The sequence below is a fragment of the Pan paniscus genome, chromosome 15, assembly GCF_029289425.2.
Source record: "Pan paniscus chromosome 15, NHGRI_mPanPan1-v2.0_pri, whole genome shotgun sequence".
Taxonomy (NCBI): Eukaryota; Metazoa; Chordata; class Mammalia; order Primates; family Hominidae; genus Pan; species Pan paniscus.
This window is the reverse complement of record NC_073264.2, coordinates 35,937,074-35,955,130: the sequence shown is the minus strand read 5'-3', so window position 1 is coordinate 35,955,130 and position 18,057 is coordinate 35,937,074. Positions and strand designations below refer to the sequence as shown.

The 18,057-nt window shown below is 45.3% G+C and overlaps 1 protein-coding gene across 3 annotated transcripts in view; it reads left to right on the top strand.

The window, feature by feature from the left end:
• Nucleotides 1-6,703: 6,703 nt before the first annotated feature.
• SNX6 (sorting nexin 6) overlaps nt 6,704-18,057 on the top strand; it is a 69,085-nt gene continuing 57,731 nt past the window's right edge. The window contains exons 1-2 of one of the 3 annotated variants that reach the window (XM_034937421.3): nt 6,704-7,106; nt 7,263-7,310. In XM_034937421.3, coding sequence (XP_034793312.1) covers nt 7,065-7,106; nt 7,263-7,310 — 90 coding nt within the window. In that variant the 5' untranslated portion in view covers nt 6,704-7,064. The other 2 variants (XM_034937422.3, XM_055097466.2) reach the window with 2 other exon arrangements.

The following is an 18,057-nucleotide window of genomic DNA, read 5'->3' as shown; positions in this document are numbered from 1 at the left end:
ATTCTGCCATTGCCCTCCAGCCTGGGCGACAGAGCAAGACTCCATCTCAAAAACAAAAAGACAAAAAACAAACAAAAAAAACCTCATGCTGGGCCGGGCGCAGTGGTTCATGCCTGTAATCCCAGCACTTTGGGAGGCCGAGGCGGGCGGATCATGAGGTCAGGAGATTGAGACCATCCTGGCTAACACTGTGAAACCCCGTCTCAACTAAAAATGCAAAAAACTAGCCAGGCCTGGTGGCAGGCGCCTGTAGTCCCAGCTACTTCGGAGGCTGAGGCAGGAGAACCTCTTGAACCTGGGAGGCAGAGCTTGCAGTGAGCCGAGATGGCGCCACTGCACTCCAGCCTGGGCGACAGAGCCAGACTCTGTCTCAAAAACAAACAAACAAAAAACAAAACCTCATGCTGAAGAATAGAAATATACTTAGTAATATATATGTTGATCTTGATTACGCCAGAAAAATACTATCTCAGGCATAGGCACGGGAAACATTTAAGAGGATATTTGCCAAAACATGAAAAGTGATTTTCTCCAACTAGTGGATTATGAATTATTCATTTTATCAGGCCTATCGCATCTAATAAATTTGGACCATGTCAGATAAAACGTCTTTTTTTTTTTTTTTAGGCAGAGTCTCACTTTGTCACCAGGCTGGAGTGCAATGGCGCGATCTCAACTCACTGCAACCTCTGCCTCCTGGGTTCAAGTGATTCTCCTGCCTCAGCTTCCCAAGTAGCTGGGACTATAGGCGTGTGCCACCATGCCCAGCTAATTTTTGTATTTTTAGTAGAGACAGGGTTTCACCATGTTGGCCAGGATGGTCTCTATCTCTTGACCTCATGATCTGCCCACCTTGGTCTCCCAAAGTGCTGGGATTACAGGCGTGAACCACCGTGCCTGGCCAATATGTCTTTTTTGATTGCTATTGTACCATGACCTCTTTTTGGCCTTAAAAATGTTTCTTTGGTATTTATAAGAGACATTGGGGCTTTCTACCCCACATTCCTTTCCCCTCCTTTCCTTTCTCACAACTCCAGTTTTATCCAGGTGCTCACATTCTTCTTTGTTTTTGGAGACGGAGTCTCGCTCTGTCCAGTTTTATCCAGGTGCTCACATTCTTCTTTTTTTTTTTTGGAGACGGAGTCTGGCTTTGTCGCCCAGGGTGGAGTGCAGTGGCATGATCTCAGCTCACTGCAACCTCCGCCTCCCGGGTGCAAACAATTATCCTGCTTCAGCCTCCCAAGTAGCTGGGACTACAGGTGCACACTGCCACGCCCAGCTAATTTGTTGTATTTTAGTAGAGATGGAGTTTCACCGTGCTGCCCAGGCTGTTCTTGAACTCCTGAACTCAGGCAATCCACCCGCCTCGGCCTCCCAAAGTGCTAGGATTACAAGTGTGAGCCACCACGCCTGGCTGACATTCTTCTTTTGGTTTGGGGAGGCTAACCCCAGTCGCAGGCCCAGAGGTAAATCTTTTTTTTTTTTTTTTTTTTTTAAGGGACAGGTCTCACTCTGTCACCCAGGCTGGAGTGCAGTGGCAGGATCATAGCTCACTATAATCCCAAACTCCTGAGCTCAAGGGATCCTCCTGTCTCATCCTCTTGAGTAGCTGAGACTACCGCTCCTGGTTAATTTTTTCTTTCTTTCTTTTTTTTTTTTTTTGAGACGAAGTCTTGCTCTGCTGTCCAGTCTGGAGTGCAGTGGCGCGATCTTGGTTCACTGTAACCTCTGCCTCCCGGGTTCAAGCAATTCTTCTGCCTCAGCCTCCCAAGTAGCTGGGGCTAAAGGCACATGCCACCACGCCCGGCTAACTTTTTGTATTTTTAGTAGAGACGGGGTTTCACCGTGTTGCCCAGGCTGGTCGTGAACTACTGAGCTCAGGAAATCTGCCTGCCTTGGCCTCCCAAAGTGCTGGGATTACAGGCGTGAGCCACCACGCCTGGCCAATTTTTTTATTTAAAAATTTTTATTATTACTTATGTATTTATTTTGAAATAAATAACAAACATTTAAAACACAAGTAAAACACTTAAAACACATTTATTTTGAAATAAATAAAAATTTAAAACACTATTAAGTAAAACACTTAAAACGCAATTAAAACACACTATTAACCATTTGCAATCACAAGATTTTACTTTCATGTAGCTAAATCTATTACAAGGTCTCACTCTGTCACCCAGGCAGGAGTGCAGTGGTATGATCGAGGCTCACTGCAGCCTCAACCTCCTGTGCTCAGGTGATCCTCCCACCTTAGGCTCCTGAGTAGCTGGGACTACAGGCGCACACCATTATGCTCAGCTAATTTTTTGTAGAGACACGGTTTCACTTTGTTGCCCAGGCTGATCTTGAACTCCTGGGCTCAAGTGATCCTCCTGCCTCGGCCTCCCAAGCAGCTAGGATTACAGGCGTGAGCCACTGCATCCAGCCATAGGGGTAAATCTTGACTGGGCGAAGTCTTAGACTCTAAGCCAGTCATGGTTATATCAGTCCCCTTGCCAGGGATTGTTTAAGAGTGAGGATGTGATCCATTTCTAGTCCATGAAATATGAGAAGTATATGAGAGGGAGGGGTCGCTTCTGGGTAGGTTTTTTTTGTAGGTTTTTTTTTTTTGAGATGGAGTCTCTCACTCTATCACCCAGGCTGGAGTGCAGTGGCGCTATCTGGGCTCACCACAACCTCCGCCTCCCAGGTTCAAACCATTCTCCTGCCTCAGACTCTCGAGTAGCTGGGATTGCAGGCATGTGCTACCACGCCCCTTAATTTTTAGTAGAGATAGGATTTCACCATGTTGCCTAGGCTGGTCTTGAACTCCTGACCTCATGATCCACCCGCTTTGGCCTCGGATTACAGGCATGAGCCACCGCGCCCAGCCTGGGCAGGGTTTTTTTTTTTTTTTTCTGCTTGTGGATGTTGTTATGTCAAGATGTAAAACCTAGAAATACTGAAGTAATCTTGGATCATGAAGAGAACCAGCCTTGGAATGAGGTTGTTACTGAAGGTGGCAGAGTGGAGAGTTGGAAGAAATCTAGGTTCTTGATGACACCATTACCCACTGGTTGTACTATGCCCAGAAACACCTAGTTTCTTGATTTTGTTGTTGTGGTGGTGGTGGTGGTGGTAAAATAATAAGTTTCCTTACTGCTCAAGTTTATTTGAATTGATGTTATCTGTTACTTGCAGCTAAAGGCATCCTGATTGATACAGCACATCTTGGAAATAACAGAGTTCAGCAATCTTCCTATAGAGAATTTTGCTGTAGCATAACTCCTGTGGAGTAGGAGGAAAAAATTAGGATCCACGGGTTATCTAAAACAAAAAGGGATCTTCTAGAATTTGAGGAAGTGAGAAATTGGCAAAAATATGTTTTGGTGAAATCTTCTTTGATCAGAACATAATAAAAGGAAAGGAATTAAACATTTTTCTTCTATAATTAAATAATTGTCATTTTATATTAAAATTTTTTTCTAGAAAAAACTTGATTTTTGACAAAAATGTTCAAAGCAAATACTATTTTTTATTTTTAAAATTTAAAAATAACATTCATTATTCTCTAAAATTTTACTCTTCTCTAAAATCTTTCAATACATTTGTTTTTGAAGCACACTATTAACTATTCACAATCATAACATTTTACTTTAGCTAAATCTATTAAGTAATCAGACAGCAATTCAGCATAATTAGTTCATTACATTTGTATAGAAGTAGATAATTTCATAGAAATCTATCAAAACAAAATGAAAAATTGATTATTTGGTTACAAATATTAGAAGAGTGGTTCACCTTTAATATCTTCTTTATTTTATCAGTAGCAGAAAAATCTGTCGTGTAAACTTTTCTTAACTTCTTTTCTTCTGAAATTCCTTAATTTCTATAACTTGGCCTTTTGACAGTTGTTAGAATCAGTTACTGACAATTCCTTTTTATCATTCACAAAATATAGCTGGAGACCTTTGCTCAGAAAGGAAAGCGCTGATATTAATTAACAAGTTTATCATTTCAAGATTGGGTTCTGTACTCGTGAGTTTTCAGCTATGAATTATAGCTGCAGTAATTACCATGCCTTTGTTGATAATTTTAGTTGAGTTGCTTATATTTTAGATCCTACCTCTTTTTTTCATAACTAATGATTTTAAAGTTTTGGCATTTGGGAATTACAATGTTTCTGGACTTTGTTTAATTTTTTTTTCTTTTTTTTTTAGATAGGGTCTCACTGTATTGCCCAGGCTGGAGTGCAGTGGTTCGATATGGCTCACTGCAGCCTCAGCCTCCCTGGGATCAAGTGATCCTCTCACCTCAGCCTCCCAAGTAGCAGGGACCACAGGTGTGTGCCACCATACCCGGCTAATTTTTGTATTTTTTGTAGAGATAGGGTTTTGCCATGTTGCCCAGGCTGGTCTTCAACACCTAGGCTCAAGCAGTCTTCCCACCTCAGCCTCCCAATGTGCTAGGATTACAGGGGTGAGTCACCACGCCCAGGCTGGACTTTATTTAAATGCTGAAATTTAAAACTCTTGGTTAATGATAGGAGGCATTTCAGGTGGTTCTCTGTGGCACTTCTCAACCTTTGTCCACAAGGACGCACTTGGCCTTCCTATCAGTTGTATGTAAATCCCTCTCATTTATTGTGGCTCCACTCCTTTCTCTCCACCTAGGAAGAGCTTTGCAGACATTACCTTTAATCTAAAAACAAACCAATAGGAAATAGTGGCACTTTTAGTCGGTAACAAATTACTGGAACATTCCTCCCGACACTTCATCACACTACAATGACACCACATGATGCCTCATGACTCCCAGTGAAAAAGACTACTTTAGTAGTCACCACAATGTGCTGGGAAACAAGAAACAAAAGACAAAAAATAAAGTCCCTTCCCCGCCCCCCATTTCGTAGAGTAACCTTTGTTGGAGCAGTAACTTAACCTCTCTATACTTCAGTTCTCCTTACATACAAAATGAAAGCTACAAGAAGTTCTTATGAAAATATCAGTTAAGTGGTTTTTTAAAATTTTTAATTTTTATTTATTATTTTCTTTTTGAGACGCAGTCTCTGTCACCCAGGCTGGAGTGTGGTGGCATGATCTTGGCTCACTGCAACCTCTGCCTCCCGAGTTCAAGCAATTCTCCTGCCTTGGCCTCCCGAGTAGCTGGGATTACAGGTGCGCACCACCTCACCCAGCTAATTTTTGTATTTTTAGTAGAGATGAGGTTTCACCATGTTGGCCAGGCTCGTCTTGAACTCCTGACCTCAGATGATCTGCCCCCCTTGGCCTCCCAAAGTGCTGGGATTACAGGTGTGAGCCACTGCGTCCGGCCAAAATATCAGTTAAGTTTAATATTGTTTTGAGAGCTTCACTTCAATAAAATAGGATGGAGGGCCTGGCAGAGTAGAGAGGGATTCAAATGTAGAAGGCTTGAAATCGTAGGCTGAGGAATTGAATCGTTATGTAATGGGGGCTTGTAAAGATTACTGAACAGGGTAGTAGCATAATCATCAATATCTGTGTTTTAGGAGGAAAACTGGCAGCAGTGTGTAAAATAGGATAGAGAGATGGAAAATAGTAGAGTCAGGAGAGTATTGCAAAGGTGTAGACGAGAGTTGATGGTAATTGCTGTGAGAAATGGAAAAACTAGACTAATTAAAGAGGTATGGGCTGGGCGCAGTGGCTCACACCTGTAATCCCAGCACTTTGGGAGGTCGAGGCGGGCGGATCACGAGGTCAGGAGATCAAGACCTTCCTGGCTAACATGGTGAAATCCTGTCCTACTAAAAATACAAAAAAATTAGCCGGGTGTGGTGGCACACACCTGTAGTCCCAGCTACTCAGGAGGCTGAGGCAGGAGAATGGCGTGAACCCTGGAGGTGGAGCTTACAGTGAGCCGAGATCGCACCACTGCACTCCAGCCTGGGCGACAGAGCGAGACTCTGTCTCAAAAAAAAAAAAGAGGTATGGAGGACAATCAATTGTAGAAGCCATAGGATTTGGTTGGATATGAGGAGTAAGGGAGATAAGGATTTATTTTTTTCTTTTTTTGAGACAGAGTCTTGCTCTGTTGCCCAGGCTGGAGTGCAGTGGTGCAATCTCGGCTCACTGCAACCTCTGCCTTCCAGGTTCAAGCGATTCTTTTGCTTCAGCCTCCCGAGTAGCTGAGATTACAGGCACGCGCCACCACGCCCGGCTAATTTTTGTATTTTTAGTAGAGACGGGGTTTCACCATGTTGGCCAGGATGGTCTTAAACTCCTGACCTCAGGTGATCCGCCCGCCTTGGCCTCCCAAAGTGCTGGAATTAGAGACCTGAGCCACAGCGCCCGGCCCCTAAAGTACGGATTTCAATGGGTTAAGGGTTTCTGGTCTGAACATCTGAAGATGCCTTTCCTTAACTGAATGCAAGCTCAGGAACGTGTAGATTCTAGGATTAAGTATGATTTTCTCCTGTTATTTGAAATGCCTGTGGATCCCGTGTGATGCTAACCACCTGGACAGTTAGAGTAGGTGTGGGGAAATTTCTTCTAACAAAGGAAAGGAATATTTTTGTAATGAAAACAGCTCATTTTTATAGTTCGCAACCATTAGTGCCCCAAACTCTGAGGTAGTTATTACCTCGCCAGCGGTAAAAGCTTGATTATAGTCCCTGATTACCGACTGTGTGAAGGTCCTTGTTTCCAGCAACTTCCATAGGCAAAATGATATTAATTGTGATTAATTATCGTGTGGCATAATACAAAGACCAGATGATGTATTATGGCTTCCGGAGGGCGCCTGCATCGTTTTTCGCTGGAGCCCTCGGGGCAGGGGAACTGGAGAGCTCCCTGGGTGGCCTTTGGCCCTTCCCTGGTCAGAGCCCGCCAGCTGCGAGGTGCCCCCAGCCATGAGGTATGGGTCTTCAGGCTCTCCCGACTTCGGTGCCTTGACCTTGGGCAGAAGGCCCTGTTAACCTTCCTCGCTCACGGACTCGAGCGTCCAGCGCCGGGGACGGGGCGGGCCGTCCTTAGGCCCCGCCCCTTCGCCTCCGCCCCGCCCCGCCCCGCTCCTGGCCGCCGGCTCCCTCCGGCAGCAGGGGGATGCGCGCCTGCGCCGGCCCTCGCCTCGGAGCAGCCATGATGGTGGGTGTTCTCCGCGGCGCCGAGTCCCGGGAGCGCGGTGGGGGCAGCGGGCGCGGGGCGGGCGCGGGGACCGCGCCAGCCTGGCACTAATGTCTCCCTTTGTGTCTCCCCCATCTCATCCTTTTCCCCGGCGCGCCGTGCCCGCCGACCCCACAGGAAGGCCTGGACGACGGCCCGGACTTCCTCTCAGAAGAGGACCGCGGAGTAAGTTCTGCCTCCCTTTCGCTCGCGGGACCCTCCTTCCCCATCCTGGGTCCCCGGGTGTGGTACGGGGAGGGGTCCCCAGCCGCGCGGCACTCCCTCCCCGTAGTCCTCCTTTCGGTTTCCTCGCTGCACCGCGCCCCACCCTCCCGCAGCCCTTCCTCCCTGGGGGCCGCTCGGCTCCGATTCCCGGGGACCCGCGGCCGCTTTCTTGTCCCCCGCCGCTGTTCGGGCCTTCTGGTGGACCTCCACTCCCACGCGGGGCGGGGTGCAGGTGGCGAAGTGGAAGTGGAGGCGGGAGATGGAACGCCCCCACCCTCCCTCGACACTTTGGGGCCATGAAAACCCATTCTCGGACCTTCCCAGCGGCACCCTCAATTTTCACCCGGTGTGGACATCTCGAACTTGCTCCCGCCCACCCTTCTGTCTCTCTCAAATAGTACAGGTGTAGTCTACATTACCATTTTGCAAGGATTTTTATAGTAGCCGAATCAACTCCTGTCCAGTGCCCTACTAGATTATGCAAAGTGCAGGTAGCCCATGGTATCTTTTTCTAATATCCAACAAATCCTGTCTTTGGCAGGATTTCCTTGGTGTTTTATTCCCCCTTAGCTTCTTTGAGGTATATTGACAAATACTGTTGATAATTGTATATACTTAAGGTATACATTATATTTTAATACACGAATACATTGTGAAATGAGTACCACAATCAACCTGACATATCCATCACCTCACCTAGTTACCATTTTTTTTGTGTGAGAACATTTGAGATCTAAGCAAATTTCAAGTATGTACCCTTTGACCAACATCGACGCTCCACCCCCTCACCCCCCACATACACACTCCGCCAGGCCTTTGATAACCTCCATTCTGCCCTTGGTGTTCTGAGGTTAGTTGCATTCTACTTCAGAAAGAGCCTTCTGGGCTCTGATTCCTCCCTCCCACCCCACTCTCCACCCCCTTTTTCCTTGGCTGAAGGGTGGTAATCTTTATAGTCCCTTGTACAAGTGAGCACTTGGAAAATGTTGATATATGATAATTACCATTCAGCAAGGTTCCATGGTTCCTTCACATTTCACAGCCGGCACTTCAGTTTTCCCTTTTGCTTTTTCTTATCCGTTTTAATGTGAGAGAGACATCTGTTAGTGCATATTTGGTAGGTGATAAAATATTGTGGGATGTTATTGCTGTTTGTAATAACAGATGAGGTAGTTAGTATGAACTGATGACTTTTATAAAGCTTTTATTTATTTATTTGGTTTTATGAGACAGTATCTCCCTTTGTTGCCCAGGCTGGAGTGCAGTGGCATGGTTATAGCTCACTGCAGCCTTGACCTCCTGGGCTTAAGTGATCCTCCCACCTCAGCCTCCCAAGTAGCTGGGACTACTGGCACGGGCCACCATGCCTAGCTGGGTTTTTGTTTGTTGGCTTTTTGAGACGGAGTCTTGCTCTGTCACCCAGACTGGAGTGCAGTAGCGCTATCTTGGCTCACTGCAAGCTCCGCCTCCCGGATTCATGCCATTCTCCTGCCTCAGCCTCCCGAGTAGCTGGGACTACAGGCGCCCGCCACCACGCCCGGCTAATTTTTTGTATTTTTAGTAGAGACGGGGTTTCACCATGTTAGCCAGGATGGTCTCGATTTCCAGACCTCGTGATCTACCCACCCCGGCCTCCCAAAGTGCTGGGATTATAGGCGTGAGCCACCACGCCCGGCCTGTTTGTTTTTATAGAGACAGGGTCTCACCATGTTGCCCAGGCCAGTGTCAAACTCCTGGGCCTAAGTGATCCTCCTGCGATTATAGGCGTGAGTCACTGTGCCCAGCCGAGCTTTTAAATAGTAAGAAAGATGGAGAAGGTGCTGCATACTTTTATAAATTAATTTCTCAGTGTAAACAAAGGCATTATTTAGAATTTCAGGTTAGAGCAAAAGCATCATATAGAATTACTAGTTGTTGGTAAGATTTTTAGTTTCGGCCAGGCACAATGGCTCACACCTGTAATCCCGGCATTTTGGGAGGCCGAGGCAAGAGGATTGTTTAAGGCAGGAGTTCAAGATCAGCCTGGGCAACATAGCAAGACCTCATCTGTACCTAAAAATTTTAAGACCAGGCACGGTGGCTCACGCCTGTAATCCCAGCACTTTGGGAGGCCGAAGTGGGTGGATCACCTGAGGTCAGGAGTTCGAGACCAGCCTGACCAACATGGTGAAACCCTGTCTCTACTAAAAATACAAAAATTAGCTGTGCATGGTGGCGCATGCCTGTAATTCCAGTTACTCCAGAGGCTGAGGCAGGAGAATCACTGGATTCATTCACTGGAACCTGGGAGGTGGAGGTTGCAGTGAGCTGAGATTGCACCATTGCACTCCAGCCTGGGCAACAAGAGCAAAACTCCATCTCAAAAAAAGAAAAAAAAGAAAAAACAATTTTTTTTTTTTTTTGAAACGGAGTCTCGCTCTTTCGCCCAGGCCGGAAGGCCCGACTGCAGTGGCGCTATCTTGGCTTACTGCAAGCTCCGCCTCCCGGATTCACGCCATTCTCCTGCCTCAGCCTCCTGAGTAGCTGGGACTACAGGCGCCCGCCACCTCACCTGGCTAATTGTTTTGTATTTTTAGTAGAGACGGGGTTTCACCGTGTTAGCCAGGATGGTCTCGATCTCCTGACCTCGTGATCCGCCCGCCTCTGCCTCCCAAAGTGCTGGGATTACAGGCGTGAGCCACCGCGCCTGGCCAACAATTTTTTTTTTAACTTAGGCAAGCTTGGTGGTATATACCTGTAGTCCTAGCTATTTGAGAGGCTGAGAGCTTGAGAACAATGAGCTGTGGCTTGAGAGAGCCAGGGTGACAGAGTGAGGTCCTGTCTCTAAAAAAATTTTAAAAATTGTATTTCGGGTTTTAAAATAGCGGAAACTAGCAGAGTTACTTAATGAAGTGTGAGGAGTTGATTATAGCACAATTAAACTGATTATTCTAAATATAAAGCATATGACCTTTAGATAACTTTATGTCCTATTTTTGGTGTCTACTAGCACAAGCAAACAGGATTTGCTTTCTTGGAGGATCTTAATAATGTTCAGTAAAAATACTAATTTTTGAGTATGTTGATGTTGTGAAAATTATTTTTTGGTGAATATTTGTGTTCATGGCTTTATGCATTCAGAAAGGTTTGCTCATGGAACTGGAAGCCCTTAAGTAATTTGTCCAGAAACTTTCTCTTTTTTTTTTTTTTTTTGAGATGGAGTCTCGCTTGTTGCCCAGGCTGGAGTGCAGTGGCGTGATCTCAGCTCGCTGCAAGCTCTGCCTCCTGGATTCATGCCATGCCATTCTTCTGCCTTAGCCTCCTGAGTAGCTGGGACTACAGGAGTGCGCGACCGTGCCCGGCTAATTTTTTGCATTTTTTTTTTTTTTTAGTAGAGGCGGGGTTTCACCTTGTTAGCCAGGATGGTCTAGATCTCCTGACGTTGTGATCTGCCTGCCTCGGCCTCCCAAAGTGCTGGAATTACAGGCGTGAGCCACCGTGCCTGGCCCCAGAGACTTTTTCATGTATTACAAAATTAAAGGGAGAGGAAGACAAAAGAGCACGCCTGACTGTGATGTTCTTATAGAATCCTGTAGATGAAAATTTTAATATGGAAATGGAAAAAAACCTGAATTAGAACGCTTTTAGAACATCAGGATGGATATATACACTTGCCCAGTTCTTCCTTATTTTTGTCCCGTGGAACTGGGTGAATCATAATAATTATAAAATTATAGGTGGGCACAGCATAATCATTGTTTCATTATATTTATATTTCATTGTATTTCATCATCCCTCTAAAGCCTTTAGTATCCCCCTTTTTCTAATGAGAAATCCGAACTTCAGAGAAACTAAGTTAGTAGTCTGAGGTCACACAGCAACAAACGGGAGAGCTGGACTTTAAAACACATTTCTGATATCAGAGCCACTGCACAGGTTTCTCAAAGTGGCCTTGAAATACTTGCATTAGAATTACCTGGTGCATTTGAAAATCAAAATGAAAGTTTCTGGGTGTCACCTCACTAAATCATCTCTTAGGGTAGGGAATACACAGTATTGAAAACTGTTGGTCACACTTTGATCTCTTCAGCCTCACCTCTACATATGGGCAGATAACTGCATTTTTTTTTTTTTTAATTTTTTTTGAGACAGGGTCTCACTCTGTTGCCCACGCTGGAGTGCAGTGGCGATCTTGGCTCACTGCAACCTCCACCTCCCGGGTTAAGGTGGTTCTCCTGTCTCAGCCTCCTGAGTAGCTGGGATTATAGGTGCCCGCCACCAGGCCTGGCTAATTTTTTTGTATTTTTAGTAGAGACAGGGTTACACCATGTTGGCCAGGCTGGTCTCAAACTCCTGACCACAGGGGATCTGCCCGCCTCGGCCTCCCAAAGTGCTGGGATTACAGGTGTGAGCCACCGCGCCCGGCCGATAACTGCTTTTTTGACAAGCGCCCAAGGAGTTTCTGTTTGTGCACTGAAATTTGATTACTGCTGCACAAAGTTATCCTGCTATTTCCTCATTTTAGGAATAGAAATATCTGGCCTGTTTAAATTTCCTTACATTGTGTTTGTCCTGATAGAAATAGATTACCATAATTAGAACTTTTAGGCATTGCATTTTTAGTTTAGATCATCTTGTTGAGCCTTTTAAGAAAGGGAGTCTTGGCCGGTCACAGTGGCTCACTCGTATAATCCCAACACTTTGGGAGGCGGAGGTGGGTGGATCACGAGGTCGGGAGTTCGAGACCAGCCTGACCAACATAGTGAAACCCTGTCCCTGCTAAAAATACAAAAAATTAGCTGGGCATGGTGGCGGGCACCTGTAATCCCACCTACTCAGGAGGCTGAGGCGGGAGAATCACTGGAACCCAGGAGGCAGAGGTTGCAGTGAGCTGAGAGCATGCCATTGCACTCCAGCCTGGGCAACAGTGCGAGACTCTGTCTCAAAAAGGAAGGGGAATTTTGACAGAAGCATGAAGTACATATTGATACGAGTTGCAAAGGGGACAGCACATTCAAAAATAATAACTAGCATTTCATGTAAAGCAGCAAGTAAGCAAAATTTTTTTTTTTTTTTTCCTAGACGGAGTCTTGCTTTGTTGCTAGGCTGGAGTGCAGTGGTGCGACCTTGACTCACTGCAACCTCTGCCTCCCAGGTTCAAGCTATTCTCCTGCCTCAGCCTCCTGAGTAGCTGGGACTACAGGCGCACGCCACCACGCCCAGCTAATTTTTGTATTTTTAGTAGAGACGAGGTTTCACCATGTTGGCCAGGATGGTCTTGATCTCTTGACTTCATGATCCACCCTCCTCAGCCTCCCAAAGTGCTGGGATTACAGGTGTGAGCCACAGCGTCCAGCTACAAGTAAGCAAAATTAAAGTCAGTGTTTTTAAATAAATCTTTAAGCAGCTGTACATTTTCATCATGATATTTCGATTAGAACAGAATCTTAGCGCCCTAAGAAAACATTGTTTTGGCCAGGCGCAGTGTCTCATGCATGTAATCCCAGCACTTTGCGAGGCCAAGATGGGCAGATCACCTGAGGTCAGGAGTTAAAGACCTGCCTGGCCAACGTGGTGAAACCCCATCTCTACTAAAAATACAAAAATTAGCCGGGCGTGATGGCTGGTGCCTGTAATCCCAGCTACTTGGGAGGCTGAGGCAGGAGAATCACTTGAACCCAGGAGGCAGAGGTTGCAGTGAGCCGAGACTGTGCCATTGCACTCCAGCCTGGGCGACGAGAGTGAAACTGTCTCAAAAAAAAAGGAAAATATTGTTTTGTGAGAAATTTAAAAAGCAGGCTTCAAGAATACATAGTGTTGAAAAATATTGGCCACATTTTCATCTCTTTAGCCCTACCTCTATATAATAGGTTTTTCTCCCCCAAATAAAGGACAGTAACATATTATTTAGTACACAAATGAGCCCTTTGAATTGGACACATTTTTTTTCTGATGTGCTTGTTAAATAAGAACAGTGCATGCCAGAGTGATGGCATGATTCTCTTTGCACTTGATTTCAATTCTAAATAATATGTTTATTGTTTTCAAGAATTACTTTAGGTGGAGTAACTACTTGTTCTCCTGTACTCGTAGCCTTGCTCCTACCTTTGTATTCCTTATCTTCATTAATAGCATCACTTTCCAGTTGTGCCGGCAAGAAACCTCTGAGTCATATCCTTCATCTTTATATCAGAACAGTCATTGAGGCCAGTTAATTTCACCTTGGAAATGTTGTTTATCCCATCTTTCATGTGCTTGGTTCCATTTAAGCTCCTTGCTTCTTCCTGCTTGGATAGTAGCAGTACCTCTCCTTAGTCTCTGTCTTTAGTCTTTCTACTTTCCAATTCAGTCGTCAAATTACTTATATTACTAAAATGATTAAACCATATAGCACGTTAGTGAAAAGGACTTCCTTGGACCCCTTTTTTTGGGGGGTAAGGTCCAAACTCCTTAGGCTAACATTCAACTCTGTTCATAACCTTTTCTGACTGGCTTCATTTCTCAATATCCCCTCCCCCATATTCTAGTCTACTCCCCATTGCCCAAGTACGTCTACACTTGACTGTCTGTTTTATGCATGCATTTCAGTGTTTTTTTTTTCCCCCTCACCTTTTCTTTCGCTTCAAATTCAACTTGAATTTGGCCCAGATGCTTGCATTTTGTTTTGCACCTGCACACTTTTTAGCTTAAACACATGCCACATCTATTGATAGTTATTTCACATAAAAAAGTGACATATATTATGTTGGCTGAGGATTAAAAAGATCAATAAGACAAAGTTCCTGCCCTGAGACCATCACAGTGTAGTGAAGGAGATAGAGTTATAATCCCTTGCAATGAAGTGTATGGGAGTACAAAGTAAAAGTGTTCAACTTTAGGGGAAGGGGTAGTAGTAAAGACATAATGATAGTTACACACTTACATGCATTCACTGCATGTCAGGGACTTTCCATATAAACTCAATTCTCAAATCCCTATGAAATACACCTACTGTTATTCCTATTTGGGAAAGGAAAACTGAGTTGCAGAGACATTAAATAACTTGCCCAAGGTCATACAGCCAGTAGGAGCTGTGGTCAAATAGGCAATCTAGCTCTAGGGCCTGGCTCTTAACCACTGTGCTATTGGTCTGCTTTCCAACAGGGAGGATGGCATGTGTTGGTAATTTGGTTCCTCCTAGAGCACCTGTTCTTACTGGAGCAGAGGTTGCAAAGGTACATGCAGCTAGTACAGAGTATATAGTGCATAGTGAAAGACTCCAGGCAGTGGGAAGTACTGAGGAATCTTTTTTTTTTTTTTTTTTTTTTTGCTCTATTGCCCAGGCTGGAGTGCAGTGGCACGATCTCGGCTCACTGCAAGCTCCGCCTCCCGGATTCACGCCATTCTCCTGCCTCAGCGTCCCGAGTAGCTGGGACTACAGGCGCCCGCCACCACGCCCAGCTAATTTCTTTTTGTATTTTTAGTAGAGATGGGGTTTCACGGTGTTAGCCAGGAAGGTCTCGATCTCCTGACCTCGTGATCCACCCACCTCGGCCTCCCAAAGTGCTGGGATTACAGGCGTGAGCCACCGTGCCCGGCCAGTACTGAGGAATTTTAAGCTAGGAAAGACATGCCCAGGCCTGGTGCAGTGGCTCATGCCTGTAATCCCAGCACTATGGGAGGCCGAGGCGGGCAGATCACCTGAGGTAAGGAGTTCGACACCAGCCTGGCCAACGTGACGAAACCCCAACTGTACTAAAAATACAAAAAAAATTAGCCAGGTGTGACGGTAGGTGCCTGTAATCCCAGCTACTAGGGAAACTGAGGCAGGAGAATCGCTTGAACCCAGGAGGCAGAGGTAGCAGTGAGCCAAGATCACGCCACTGCACTCCAGCCTGGGCGACAAGAGTGAAACTCCATCTCAAAAAAAAAAAAAAAAAAGGAAAGACATGCCCAGGTGAAAAAGCATTGTAGATTATTCTAATATTGAGGATAGATTGATGCTTCCTTTCAGAAAACGAAACCAGTTAACAGGCTAATGCAGCAGTCCAGATGAGAAATGACAAAGGTAGAACTAAGGCAGTGGAAGAGGGATGAAGGAAGGGATGTAGTAAAGAGATGTTTAGGAGATAGAATAGACAGGACATGGTGACTGAATAAGTAATACATGGGCTGGGCAAGGGAGAAGGAGAAAACATAGAATGTAGGAAGGAAGAACAGGGTTAGAGGTTAGGTCATAAGTCTGGTTCCAGGTATGTTGGATTTAAAGTGCCTGTGAGGCATCTAACCTGCCCCCACCAAACTAGAATGTAAGATCTGTAAGGCTGAGGATTGTGTCTCTTCACTGCTGTCTCCCTAACATGTAGGACAGTGCTTGATACATTGAGGGCACTCAGTTGTTTAATAAGTGAATACATCCAGGTGGCTATGTCTAGTTGGTAACTTGAAATTCAAATTGGGAACTTAGAATAAAAAGTCTGAATTGGGGATATAATTAGGAATTATTAGTTGAGAATGGCTGATATTTCCAATATTAGCTAGCACCCAAGGGAAACCAGCATTTAAGGACCAAAGCAAAGATGATTGGTTAATGGGGCTGAGAGGGGTAGGAGGCGAATCAGAGGAGACTTCAGAAGTTGAGAGAAGCTGACGCAGTGGCTCATGTCTATAATCCTAGCACTCTGAGAGGCTGAGGCAAGAGGATCACTTGAGCCCAGGAGTTTGAGACCAGTCTGGGGTCTGTAGAGAGATCCTCTCTCTACAAAAACTAAAAATTAACAGGGTGTGGTCACACATGCATTTAGTCCTAGCTACTTGGGAGGCTGAGGCAGGAAGATTGCTTGATCACAGGAGTTTGAGGCTGTAATGAGCTATGATTGTACCACTGCATTCCAGCCTGGGTGACAGAGTGAGACGCCCGTCACCATTTTTTATTTTTTATTTTTTTTTTGAGGGAGTCTCACTTTATCACCCAGGTTGGAGTGCAGTGGCACCATCTCGATTCACTGCAACTTCTCCCTCCTGGATTTAAGCAGTTTCTTGTGTCTCAGCTTCCTGAGTAGCTGGGATTACAGGCGTGCACAACCACGCCCAACTAATTTTTGTATTTTTAGTAGACACAGGGTTTCGCTATGTTGCCCAGGCTGGTCTCAAACTCCTGGCCTCAAGTGATCCTCCTGCCTCAGCCTCCCAAAGTGCTGAGATTACAGGCGTGAGCCACCATGCCCGGCCCCATGTCCAGTTTTAAAAATAATGATTTTTTTTTTTTAAAGGTTGAGATAGTTTTAAGAAAGGAGTGGTCAGAATGATACCAAGGCAGAATACTGCAGAGAGGCCAAGAAGACTGAAAAATATCATTGGTTTGGAAATTAGGTACTCATGTAAAGAATTTTGTTTTTGTTTTTTGACATAGTCTTGCTCTGTTGCCCAGGCTGGCATGTAGTGGCACCATCACAGCTCACTGCAGCCTCGACCTCCTGGGGCTCAAGTGATCCTCCCACCTCAGCTTCCCAAGTAGCTGGGACTACAGGCGTGTGCCACCATGACCAGCTGTGAGGCAAAATTTATTTGTAAAAAGATGTGTTGGTGGGCCTGAGAGAATAAACAGCTGCTGGCATTTATTTCTCTGGCCTGGAGGAGGCAAGTTCACTTGTTGAGGGTGGGGTGTAATGTGGTAGTAAAAGTTGGAATTGTTGCTGCAGGGAATCAAAAGAGGAGCTGAGCAGAGTTGCACAGGACTGGACTGCTGAGTGGTTTTCAAAGAGCATATGCAATTTGGAGACCATTAATTTGAAATGGAACAGTACAAACAATGGTGACTTTTCTCTAGCCATACTCAGCAGCCCAAATGTAAAAGTTGACGATTATATTGATCTTGAGGCCAGGTGGCTCATGCCTGTAATCCCAGCATTTGAGAGGCTAAGGTGGGAGGATCGCTTGAGCCCAGGAGTTGAAGTCTAGCTTGGGCAGCATAGTGAGACCTCATCTCTATAAAAAAATAAATAAATAAAAGATAAGTAGATCCTGAGTATGGGAATTTGTGAGCCAGGTATGGTAAAAGAGCAGTGAGAGTTGAAGGGACCAGCAGTAAAGGTATTGGAATGGCATTCGTGGAGTGGATTGGAAAAGGAGTGAAGCAGAGGGAGTGCCGACAGACTGGAAATAAATGGAAAGGTCACAGGACTGGAGGTGTTGATGAGGTTACATTGTACATGTGGTAAAAGTGGGGAGAAAGCAGGAAGCAGTTAATTTTATATTACATAAGATTGATTGTCTTCCTCATTGCAAACAGATTTCTTGAAGGCAGGGCTTTTTGTTCACTTTAAATCTTCCACAATACCTGGGACAGTGTTTGCGTATAAGTGCTGAAAAAAAAGTTTATTAAATAGCCGCATATTACTGTATTGCCTAGTATTTATATTTATTCTATCTCTCTCTCTCTCTCTCTCTCTATATATATATATTTTTTTTTTTTTTTGAGACAGAGTTGTGTTCTGTCACCGAGGCTGGAGTGCAGTGGTGCGATATCAGCTCACTGCAACCTCCACCTCCTGGGTTCAAGTGATCCTTCTGCCTCAGCCTCCCAAGTAGCAGGGACTACAGGCATGCACCACTGCACCCAGCTAATTTTTGTATTTTTAGTAGAGATGGGGTTTCACCATGTTGGCCAGGCTGGTCTCAGACTCCTGACCTTGTGATCTGCCCACCTTGGCCTCCCAAAGTGTTGGGATTACAGGCATGAGCCACTGCG